The sequence below is a fragment of the Carassius gibelio genome, chromosome B20, assembly GCF_023724105.1.
Source record: "Carassius gibelio isolate Cgi1373 ecotype wild population from Czech Republic chromosome B20, carGib1.2-hapl.c, whole genome shotgun sequence".
Classification (NCBI taxonomy): Eukaryota; Metazoa; Chordata; class Actinopteri; order Cypriniformes; family Cyprinidae; genus Carassius; species Carassius gibelio.
Genome location: NC_068415.1, coordinates 21,645,052 through 21,657,457, shown reverse-complemented (window position 1 = coordinate 21,657,457; position 12,406 = coordinate 21,645,052). Strand labels below are relative to the sequence as shown.

The 12,406-nt window shown below is 40.9% G+C and overlaps 1 protein-coding gene across 2 annotated transcripts; it reads left to right on the top strand.

Annotated features, from left to right (window-relative positions):
• The first annotated feature begins 230 nt into the window (after positions 1–230).
• Positions 231–6,415, top strand: slc30a1a (solute carrier family 30 member 1a). 2 transcript variants are annotated; one of them, XM_052585973.1, is made up of 2 exons: positions 231–1,071; positions 4,169–6,415. In XM_052585973.1, exons 1-2 carry the CDS (start codon positions 459–461, stop codon positions 5,059–5,061), a joined length of 1,506 nt encoding a protein of 501 aa, XP_052441933.1. In that variant the 5' UTR covers positions 231–458; the 3' UTR covers positions 5,062–6,415. The 2 variants fall into 2 exon arrangements, with proteins under 2 accessions (XP_052441933.1, XP_052441934.1); XM_052585974.1 differs by having other exon boundaries at positions 253–1,062.
• The last annotated feature ends 5,991 nt before the right edge of the window (positions 6,416–12,406 follow it).

The following is a 12,406-nucleotide window of genomic DNA, read 5'->3' as shown; positions in this document are numbered from 1 at the left end:
CACACAAGGTCTTGGCAACTTGAGATGAAAGATGTCGGTTTTACGTATATAAACATCTATTTTGCATCTAAAAGGAAACGTCCTTTAGACGCATTGCAGATGAGCAAACACACACACACAAAATGTCTTGCCGATGTAAAAGTAGACGTCAAATAAACGTGAGTGCAGTAATGCAGTTCTTCGCTTTTCCTGGGACGAGTTAAATTTTCCTCGATCCCTGGCGCTCAGCCAATCACAGGTGGGTATGGGCGTGGCCTGATTGAGCGTGTTCCGTGTGGAAAGTTCGCCGGTCCGGGTGCAAAGTTTCAGCCGTCTGCAGACGGGAGACAGAAGACTAGCACCATAACCGGCTCACAGAGTCGCCTCCCGTATTCCGGCCTGAACGAGCTCAGTTATGAGATATTAACCCGAAGCGGAATCGTGTTCGTTTACATCTTTGTTCGTCTCGCGGCGGAGTCATGGCCTGCGCGCCGAACCGGGTCCGCCTGCTCTGCATGCTGTCGCTCACCTTCGGCTTTTTCATCGTGGAGGTGGTGGTGAGCCGGGTCACGTCTTCTCTAGCGATGCTGTCGGACTCCTTTCATATGCTGTCGGACGTGATCGCGCTGGTCGTGGCTCTGGTGGCGGTGCGTTTCGCGGAGAAGACCCAGTCCACCAACAAAAACACGTTCGGCTGGATCCGGGCCGAGGTGATGGGCGCGCTGGTCAACGCCGTGTTCCTCACCGCGCTCTGCTTCACCATCATCCTGGAGGCCATCGAGCGCTTCACGGAGCCCCATGAGATCGAGAAGCCCGAGGTGGTGATCGGGGTGGGCGCTGCGGGGCTGCTGGTCAACCTGTTCGGGCTCTGTCTCTTTCATGGGCACGCCGGAGGCGGCGGACACGGCCATTCCCACGGAGGACACGGCCACAGCCACGGGGGACACAAAAAGCACAAGAACGGGAAGGTGCGCCGGAGTGAGACGCTGGAGGACAGTCGGTGCGCGGGAGAGGAGACCAATAATCTGGTCTCGAATCAGAACAACAGCCCTAATGGCGTTAATCCGGACAGGAGCAGATCCGGTACATCGGGTTTGTGTCATCATAATTTATTCATATGGTCACTAGATACTATAGATATTCTTAATTATACTGAACACGCGCGATCGGGTCTGTATTATTAATCAGAATGGAGCAGGGTGATGTAGTTTCGTGTGTAAATGGAGAAACGTGTGCACACTTTCCTCTTTGGGCTTTTGCTTCTCGTTGGGAATGTGTGTTAATGTGTAACCACTAGCAACAAAATCATTCAGGCTCGAGCGATTGATCACCCCAAAATGAATTATGTCATCATTTATGCCACCCTCATGTAATTTTTCAAACCCGCGTGACTTTGTTTTGTGGACCATAAATGTAGATATTTTGAGAAATGTCTCCGTGGGGGTTTTGTCGATACAGTAGAAGAGCAGCTAAAGAAGACTCCTCTAAAACCAGCCTGAAGCCCAGCAAAAACTAGTCAACCAGGTTTTTTTGTTTGTTTTTAAAAACATGGTTTCTGCTAACATATAGTTACTCTACTGTTACTACAGTCGAATTGTGGTGGTTTTGTATTAGATAGATGTCACTGTTCTTATATATATTTTTTTATTTTTTTATTTTATATAGATAGATTGGTAGCTAGGTACTTTATAAAGGCCGTGTAGGAATTTGGGGTCACAATGCTGCTGGACATGATCACTGTTATCACGCTGGTCGTAGCTCTGGTAACGGTTCTGGGCTTTGTTTGGGGACTGTCAAAAATAGCATTCAATCTACGCCACATAGGTGGTCAGCTAACATTTGAGATTCTTAACCCCCCATTTTTTAGTGTAACCCCCATTTTTAAACATAAATGTGAAAATACACCATCCAAACTTAAATTGTTATAATTCATGAACATACTTATGATTGGACAATATGATAAAGACAATATGCAGATTATTGCAGAATTGGAATCATTTCAAAATATTAAGTTGTGTGTGTATATATATATATATAAGTATTTTTCAAAATATTTTTTGAATCCAAAATTGCTATAAAATTGAAGCCTTATGTCTAAAAAAAGTTATGTTCCAAATTTGAAGTTGATATAACAATAATTAAGGTTCCCGTGATATTTTCTTTTGGGTGTTATACCACATCTGCGCACACCGCAGAGGTTAACTACGCCTACGCCAACTATAGCATACATTATGTGCCTGCAGTACCACCAGGTGGCAGTAGACTGTATTCGTTATTCAAAAAGGGAAACCAGAAGTGGAACTACGGATATACAAACTGTAAACTAGGGGTGCGTGATCTATCATTTCAGCATTGATATCACAATGTGCACATCCGCAATAGTAACATCGCAGTATGTGCGACGTTTACTGTACTAGTACTAAGCGTTATTTATATACGAATCATTTTCTTTGCTTACACAACATCCATGTATACACCAGACACAACAGTTGCAGAGACTGCTGCAAGTTATTTTAAATTGAGTCATAAATAGAACATGGCATCATGTAGACCGCATCACTGATTATAATGGGTTTTAATGTATTTTGCCGTGTTGCACTGCGCCACTCGCGTCCGGTGTAGACACTGTGAGACACTGTAATTATTGAATTACATTCACTTCTGTATCTATTTGTGCTTAAAATGCCACATTCGCGCAAAATTATGTCAAAATGTTTGTCTCTGGAAGCATCCTTGTAAACACAGACGGTGCCTGAATAGTGCAAACAGTGAGGAATTTACCGCAAAAAGCAGTGCTGACAGATGCTCAACGAAGGCCCGCCATTGGACCGCACCAACTGACCAATGATTTGGTGTGTCACGACCCTTAGAGGTTTTTCATCTGCTGCTTGCCTGTCCATTATCACACACTTTATTTGATTAATCTGTTCATTTTTTTTTTTTTTTGATAGTTTGAGCAACAGTCAACCATGCTCTTTTGCATAATTAGGTTAAATGCATGGTTTCTATGGATTCGCAACAATGTAATGGCATGGCAGCTAATTACCAGCGAAGAGCTTTCATTCTGTGCTATTATCAGTGTATATCAGATAAGCAGAATTGTAACAAGATATGTTCCTTCAAGAAAAGCAGTTTATTCCAAATACAAGCTGAAACAGTCACTCATCTTATCTAGAGCAATTTCAACCAAGGCCTTGTCTGCTTGCATGTTTAAGACACCCCAGATGAAATCTGAAGAGATTATCACATGAGAGATGAACAGATGGGTTACATCACCCACAGCCAGCTTTTGTCCATCTCAAAGCAGCACTGCAATGTTTAATTCCTAAATGAATCTGTTATTGAACAAATAATTTGAGTCAATTATTCAATGATCCACTCATTATGACAAACGCTAGCAGGAAATCACTACAGCGTGTGCTTAAAATAAACAGAATGCTATTGTGTGATGGTGTAGATGTCAATATAGTTGTTGTTGCAGTTATTGTTATCATTCTTGGTGTGAACGATCCAATACTTTCTGCTGTGGAATACTGTTTTTGTCTATGTACTGAAAGTCAGTGGGGTCCAAAGGTTTTTTTTGGGTGGGGGGAGGGGGCTCCATCAGCATGAATTATATGGGTAACTTGTAAATATTCTTCTAAATCTCTTGCTTTGTGTTCCACAGAATACTTTAGAATATCAGCACATATTTAAAAGCTGGTCTGGAACAGAGTATGTGAGTGGAGCAACAATAGTTTCCCCTCCCCTCTCAAAGTGTTCTGTAATTACTCCTCCAGCTACAATTTTCTGTTCTTTACTTGGTCCCTGCTAGTTGGCATGAGAATCTCTTTGAGCCAGAGAAACACGGCCTTTCAAAAAAGTAAAAAAAAAAAAGAAAATTAATTCCTTCTCACTCCAGTGAAAAAATAATGTAACCCCACCCCACATTCCTCTTTGCACTGCTCCCATACTGTTATCTGGAATGCTGTGAATACAAGCACAAATGTACAAATAGTGAAACATTCCAGTGCTTTTATACACCCACACTTCCTCAAATTTGTTACAAATTTCCTCAGATGTTGAAAAGTTTGTCTTTCCAAGGTAAATGGTGCAAAGTATAACTGCTGATTAATTTCAATACAAACTGTTGTTTTGTGCAGATCTTCTTGGAATTTTCATGCTTGCTTGCTTGCTCTCTCCTCTGTAGAGATGTGTACCAGTGACAGCCTGGATTTGCAGATTAACGGCAGCGCCCCGTACGAAGAGCTCGAGAATGGACACGACTCGGCGTCCCAGCTCAACATGCGGGGTGTTTTCCTGCACGTGCTGGGCGACGCTCTCGGCTCAGTTATTGTGGTAATCAACGCCATCATCTTCATACTGGTATGGAATCCATGCAAGCCGGGCGAAATGTGTGAGAACCCTTGTGTGGGCCAGCATTGCGCAGACCATTCACTCAATAGCAGCGGTGCATTTACTAACGGCACCAAAATAGCAGGACCCTGTTGGGTGCTGTATCTTGACCCCACGCTCTGCATCATTATGGTCTGTATCCTCCTCTACACCACATACCCGTTGTTGAAGGAGTCTGCACTCATCCTGCTACAGACCGTGCCCAAGCAAATCGACATGCATCAGCTCAACTCTCGCCTGCGGGAACTGGAGGGCGTGTTGGCGGTGCACGAGCTGCACATCTGGCAGCTGGCGGGCAGTCGCATAATCGCCTCCGCGCACATCAAATGCCACGACCCCACATCCTACATGGATGTAGCCAAGCGCATCAAGGACTTTTTCCATGATGAGGGCATCCACGCTACAACCATCCAACCGGAATTCGTAACCATGAACTCTGATTCTCGCACGTCGCTCTGCGAGCTCTCCTGTAGAACGCAGTGTGCACCAAAGCTCTGCTGTGGCGCCGTCGATTCCGCAAAGCCTCCCGATGGAGCGGTAGATGCAAAGAAATCATGCGAAGCCAAAACCCCAACTGTAACCAGTGCTTCTGCTACATCTCTGGAGATCATCAGCGAGTCTGTGGAGGAAACGAGCAAGCCAGAATCCATTGTGATCATGACTAGGGAGGTGGAATCGTCATTGTGAGCGAGAAGCAGGATAGACACAGAACATCCTGTTCTGTTAAGGGTACCGATGTGTATTGGATCAGCTGCCTGATTTCTGCAATGCTGTGAGAAGAACACACTCATGATAACACACATACACCACACAATCCTATCTCAAATACCACACCAACATACAGACAATAAATAAAATAAATAGGCTGGAGAGCGAGGCTGACCTCCTATGCATGTGTGTTTACCGCATCGTCTGATTGGTGTGTCCGTGCCAAAGCTTCTCTTCATACAGGACATCACTCATTTGTGTCCTTCCTGTGGATGTAATGCAACGACAAGCAATTTTAACGGTCAGCTGCTGGACCAAGTAGAAATGTCTGGACCAATTATTTCTACCCTCATGTGTTTTGTGTTGTGTTCTTCACACTTTGTTTTCTTAGTCATATTCAAACTTTCAATTTTGTGAGAGCTGTAATAATTTATGTACTTAAGTTATTGGTAATTAAGATTTTTTCTTTCTTTTTTTAAAGATTCAGTGATATGATATTAGAGGTTAAAAAAATGTTTTTTCTTTCACAACAAATTATCTATACTTTAACCGAGAGTATTTTTAGATGATGTTTTCAAAGATTGCTGTTCAGTCTTTTACGTTTTTTAGATGATCTCTTTTATTAGACATCAGAAGATGTCTCGACAGTACTTCACCATGCCTATAATTCAAACTGCTGTGTTAAAGCACTGAATCTAGTCAGTGTAGGAGCTAGACAAACCTTTTCTTATTGTCATTTTTTGTTTGTTTTCATAGAAGCTGATGCCTTGTTTGTTCTGTTGTTGTCAATCAAAAAAGGAGGTTAAAATGCTGTAAAGAAAAAAAAATGCTGGAGGGTGACGTTTTGTCCATGCTGTCGTAAAAAGTGAACGGGCCTCCTCAGATTTGTGGAAAACATTAATTTGTGCATGACCAAATATACTTTATGTATACAGAAAGCTTTTAGAAACCAAGCAAAATTTGTAAACCAAAAGACAAGGGAGTTGCTTTCTGAAATACATTTCGGGTGTCCACAGTCAACTCAGTGGCCTTCATTGGGGAAAAACATATGATATCAACTCTTCACGACACTATTTATATTTGCAAACTTTAGCATTTGGTGAAAATATGCAATTTATGAAAAACAGAAATACTACTAGTCTTTATTATTAGTCGTATAGTGAATTTCTTAGGAATCTGTAGGAAAGATGAGCTTACAGTATAAATGTGCTGACAGAGTGTTTGTTTCACTGAGGATTTTAAAAGTACCATGCCAGCGGAAATGTTTTTTTTTTGATATGTTATTGTCAGATGTTTCATTGTGAATTAAACATGCTTGTTTGGTACTGTTCAATTGATGTCTGTTTGGTCACTTTTTTGGGGGGAAGCTGATTCAGTCAAGGTTTTCGATTTAATGAATAGAATAGGGTACCTGAACACCATTCAAGGAGCAGAAAATTATAAAGGCCAAGTCAACTTTAAAAGCGGGCCAGGATGAAACATGTAAATGCTAAAGAGCAGCGGACTCAGTATTTATCCCTGGGGGACATCAGAGTTCATTTCAGTTTCAGCCTTAACGCCACCAAGAGATACAAAGTGAAAACAATTAGAGATTTTATTAGACTATTCTAATGCGGATCACATTTAGTGTAACAGTTTAGAAGTAAATTCAGAATGTAACCTATAAATCTTTTGTTTGCTTCCAAGACAAAGAGCAAATGAATCCAGAAATAGATTATACGGATATGGTGTTATGTGAATTTATAGAAGTTATGGTAACAGGGAATGTGCCAGTTATTGTTTGATTTAACAAAAGATAAATAAAATTGTTTCAATTACAGTATTTATTTTACCTTTCACAATTATTTTAACCCTTCCACATTGAGTATATAAAGTAAACTTACATTATATGTATGTATTACATAATATATTACATTATAGTGTAACAACATTCAGCGATGCAGAATGACTTGCTTATTCTGGACATCATTCCCTTGACAATTCAACTCAATTGCTGTCAGATGCACTATGACTCATTTACTCTCCAGTTGGTAAATGTATAGCAATATTAACATTTCAAACAAATGACTCAGTCAGGCTTGATTCTGTCATTGTTTGCTATAACTGCTGACAACTCTACCTCTGCTACAAAACCTTGCCAACTGCAAACAATGGACAGTTGGATGGTGGAAGATGTATGGCTAAGCGCTCTAGTTTTTAGGCAGTGACCATTCAACTAAACAGAACTTACATTGCAAAAATGGTTTATGTAAAGAAGTCTGTGATAACATTATGTCTCAATGCTGTATATCTATCTTTAGCAATATCTATCTTGACGTTACATTCCAGTTTCCATTATTTGTTTCTACAATGGTGTTTCAGTGGGCCACAAACGTTCATTGTATTTTGAACATAATATCCTTATATACTAGATACAGCACAACTCTAGTTTGAGGAAATGTGACTGAAAGGTAAAAGACAGAGACTCCATTCAGCCAGTTATTGCAGAACCTTTAGTCATGATGGAAACTAGCTATGGCTCTACTAAAAGAAAAAATGTGAGGGAAAGGTATTTCCATTGCATGAAAGCCACATGCAGCCTGTTAATTAATCCCACACAGCAGCACTGTGGCTCATCAAAGCCATCACATGACTCTACTCTAACCCAGAGGTTCAGCAAAAGCCTGCTTTCATAATGACCCAGCACCTGTTTCCCTGCCAAAAGATTCACATTACCATTACCACGTTAAGTCAAATTCTTCCTAAATATTATACAGGATGCTAAATATCCATTTAAAGATTATTGGGATTATGCAGTCATATTCCAATATACTCCAATAATAGAGTATCTTTATCTTATGTTAATGATTCAGAATAAAGATCTTTTAATACATGCACATGTCACATGAATCAGCATCTTAACACAAAACTTCAGGCATGGTTTTTAAGTTAAATGTGAATCATTTCTGTATTTGATTGTGGCCTTAGTACAATAGAAGGTGAGATCAGGAAAGCAATAATGTGGCAAGAGATTACGCTTCACTGCCTGCTGCAAACCACAGTCATGCAGACTTTGATCTCACTGAGGTCAATAAGTACAATGTCAGGTACTTTAGGTGATGTAACAAGCAATAACAGTAGATTTCAGATCAAAGTAAACGGTTGGTTTAAAGTCTAATTCTCACTATTAAAAAGCCATTAACTACAACATTTTGTTACTACAACCTCAATTAATTCCTAATTTACAGCTTATTAATAGTTAGTAAGGTAGTTGTTAAGTTTAGGTATTGGGATGGTTTAGGGAGGTAGAATATGGTCATGTTAATTATAAGAACTAATAAAAAGCCAAAATGTTAACAATATGCATGAGAAAAAGCAACTATAGTGAGAATTGGTCCCTATACTAAAGTTTTGATTTTGTTTTTAACCTCATAATCTTTCATCAAAATGTCAACTTTAGTGATATGACTCACTTCTCTCTGGGTGCACTGCACTTAAGACAACTGCATTTAATTATCAGAATCAGTATGCAACTAAAACTTTTCATAATTAGGTCAACAACCGTCTAGCCCAATTTTTTTGTTTGATTGCAATGTTTCATGCTGAAATGACTGAATTTGTGATTTCTCCGTTTTAGTTCATGTTTTTCACATTTTACTTATTGGCACTATGCACTTATCTTAGTGAGCTATAGAACCTCACCCAAAACACACACATTCCTCTCACAGATAATACAAGAAACAGAGATTAAAACAACAGCCCAATCACAGCAGGACTATCAGATCACATACAGAAACAACATACACAAGGGTGTGAACCTGGAGAGACGGGTGCTTGAGAAGAAGTTTCTGGGTGGAAATGCTGCCTTCACGGTGCTATTCTGGGAAATGTCCAGATTTCCATTTCTGAAGTCATAATTACACATTTCGTCATATTCAGGTGCTTTTTTTATCAGAAAGAACAGAAATCATGAAGGGCACCAGGTCCATTCTTACGTATTTCATGGGGAAATCTTATTAAAGCCAAAATTATTGATGATATTTAATCAATCCCGCAATCCCGCAATCCCCTATGAAAAAAAAATAATAATAAATTAGTGTCCCATTTGTCATGGCCGCGGGAAGTGGGGGTGCTGGGGGTGCTGCAGCACCCCCTAGTGACGAGAGGGAGATAAAAAAAAAATGTAGGCCTATTAAAATATTTTGCACAATTTATAAATTCCTTATGAATATTTTAGAAAATGATTTTGAAACACGTAGGCTATTACGTATATTTTGGATTTTAATTTAATATTTTGAGGCCTAATCAACACAGGTTCGGAAGTTACGTTGTCAACGTCAGGCAGGCAGGTTTGGTCGCCGAGTAACGAGGTTTCCCGCTCGTTCCATGCAGAATACATCCATCTTTATATAATACAGCGCACCTCTACATTTGGACACCTGTAACCAGGGCACCCCGCCTGCATGAAGCTCAGGTAAGAGCATTGTGCTGCCGCGCTTGTAACATTTATTTTTTTGGCAACAAATGGGATCAGCTTTGACTAGCCAGGCAATTGTAAGTAGTACACTATGGTATTTGTGTAAGGTGGTGGGGATGGAGATGGAGAGTATTATTTCGTTCGTGTGTTCTTTGCGTAATGGTTGTGGAGAACTGTTAAATAACGTTTAAATAGTCAGAGATTATTTCCTTGTGGTTTGTGTAAAAAGGTTGGAGATGGAGACAGAAAGCTTTATACTGTGCGTGTGTTCTTTGCGTAATGGATGTGGAGAACTGTTCAATAAACAAATTGCTTAAATAGTCAGTGATTATTTCCTTGTGTGCGTAAAAAAGATTTTGGAGTTAGAGTCGCGTGTGACAAACGTGACATAAACGTGCAGTGACTCAAGCCAGCTGACCAAATCGATTGCATTGTTTTAGCGTTATTGTGAAGTTTGATTAATATTATATTTTGTTGTAATATTATTTGTTGTATCTAAATATGTTGCATGTATGTATGTATAGGCTATCTGAAATTGTAATGAAAGTTATTATTTCGTTTTCTTTCGATTATTAAACTATTATTTCTGATTCTGCTTCTGCTTCAGATTAATAGCGCATTGCGCATATCTGAAAACTGATGTCTGTGTGTTTCAGACCCTGGCTGGCTGTGCACTGAAGTGTATATGACAATAAAGTAGTAAATCTCAATGTATTTATTTTTAAATGTATTTTAAATAGGCCTATAGGCTCGTAGGTTTTTTGTCAAAAAAAAAAAAAAAAAAATTCACAGCACCCCCTGTTCAAAATTACTTCCCGCGGCCCTGCCATTTGTTGACACATATAAACCAGGGGTTCTCAAGTCTGGTCCACTTTCCTGCAAATTTTGGCTCCAACATTGATCAAACTCACCTGGCTGTATCTTTCTAGTGATCCTGAAGACTTCAAAGGGGACCTATTATGCTCTTTTACAAGGTATTGATTTTGTTTTGGGGGTGTACTAGAACAGGCTCTCATACTAGGTATGTCGAAAAACTTTGTGTTTTGATTGGTTAGCTGGGCCACTGTGTGTTGTGATTGGTTAGCTGGGCCACTATGTGTTGTGATTAGTTAGCTGGGCCATTCTGTGTTGTGATTGGTTAGCTGGGCCACTGTGTGTTGTGATTGGTTAGCTAGGCCAGTCTGTGTTGTGATTGGTTAGCTAGGCCAGTCAGTGTTGAGATTGATTAGGTAGGACACTCTGTCCTGTGATTGGTTAGCTGGGCCAGTCAGGGTTGAGATTGGTTAGCTGGGCCAGTCAGGGTTGAGATTGGTTAGCTAGGCCAGTCTGTGTTGTGATTGGTTAGCTAGGCCAGTCTGTGTTGTGATTGGTTAGCTAGGCCAGTCTGTGTTGTGATTGGTTAGCTAGGCCAGTCTGTCCTGTGATTGGTCTGTGTTGTGATTGGTTAGCTAGGCCAGTCTGTGTTGTGATTGGTTAGCTAGGCCAGTCTGTCCTGTGATTGGTCTGTGTTGTGATTGGTTAGCTGGGCCAGTCAGGGTTGAGATTGGTTAGCTAGTCCAGTCTGTGTTGTGATTGGTTAGCTGGGCTAGTGTGTGTTGTGATTGGTTAGCTGGGCCACTGTGTGTTGTGATTGGTTAGCTGGGCCACTGTGTGTTGTGATTGGTTAGCTGGGCCACTATGTGTTGTGATTGGTTAGCTGGGCCACTGTGTGTTGTGATTGGTTAGCTGGGCCACTATGTGTTGTGATTGGTTAGCTGGGCCACTGTGTGTTGTGATTGGTTAGCTAGGCCAGTCTGTGTTGTGATAGGTTAGCTGGGCCACTGCGTGTTGTGATTGGTTAGCTAGGCCAGTCTGTGTTGTGATTGGTTAACTAGGCCAGTCAGTGTTGAGATTGGTTAACTAGGCCAGTCTGTGTTGTGATTGGTTAACTAGGCCAGTCAGTGTTGTGATTGGTTAGCTAGGCCAGTCTGTGTTGTGATTGGTTAACTAGGCCAGTCTGTGTTGTGATTGGTTAACTAGGCCAGTCAGTGTTGAGATTGGTTAGCTGGGCCAGTCAGGGTTGAGATTGGTTAGCTAGACCAGTCTGTGTTGTGATTGGTCTGTGTTGTGATTGGTTAGCTGGGCCAGTGTGTGTTGTGATTGGTTAGCTAGGCCAGTCAGTGTTGAGATTGGTTAGCTAGGCCAGTCTTTCCTGTGATTGGTTTGTGTTGTGATTGGTTAGCTGGGCCAGTGAGTGTTGTGATTGGTTAGCTGGGCCAGTGAGTTTTGTGATTGGTTAGCTAGGCCAGTCTGTCCTGTGATTCGTCTGTGTTGTGATTGGTTAGCTGGGCCAGTGAGTGTTGTGATTGGTTAGCTGGGCCAGTGAGTGTTGTGATTGGTTAGCTGGGCCAGTGAGTGTTGTGATTGGCTAGGTGGGCCAGTGAGTGTTGTGATTGGCAGCACTCGGTGCCTGGTCAGGATATGTCATGCCCCTTACCATAGCCGCCTGCTGTGAGTTTCAGTGTAAATATTTTGTCAACATCAAATCAATTTGAGCGTGATTTAAACCTGGATGACTGTAATCACTCTAAGCTTGTCTGCCTTGGGAAGTGAATCCTAACTATAAACATTACATGGGCTATATTATATACATTAACCACAGTATATTGATATGCAGCTTGCTGACTACTCTAGAATTTCAAGTATTCAAATGCAAAATGCAAATGCAAAATGAATACAACATGGGTCATTGGAAAAAAGTGGATTGAGGTGTTTCCCAACCCAGCTTCGCTGAGTTTGCTCACTCACTTATTCAGTGGACTTTATTAGTGCAGTAATATAAGGAATTGTGAATGAATCTATAAAGGCCACTTCAAAATACAGCCCAAG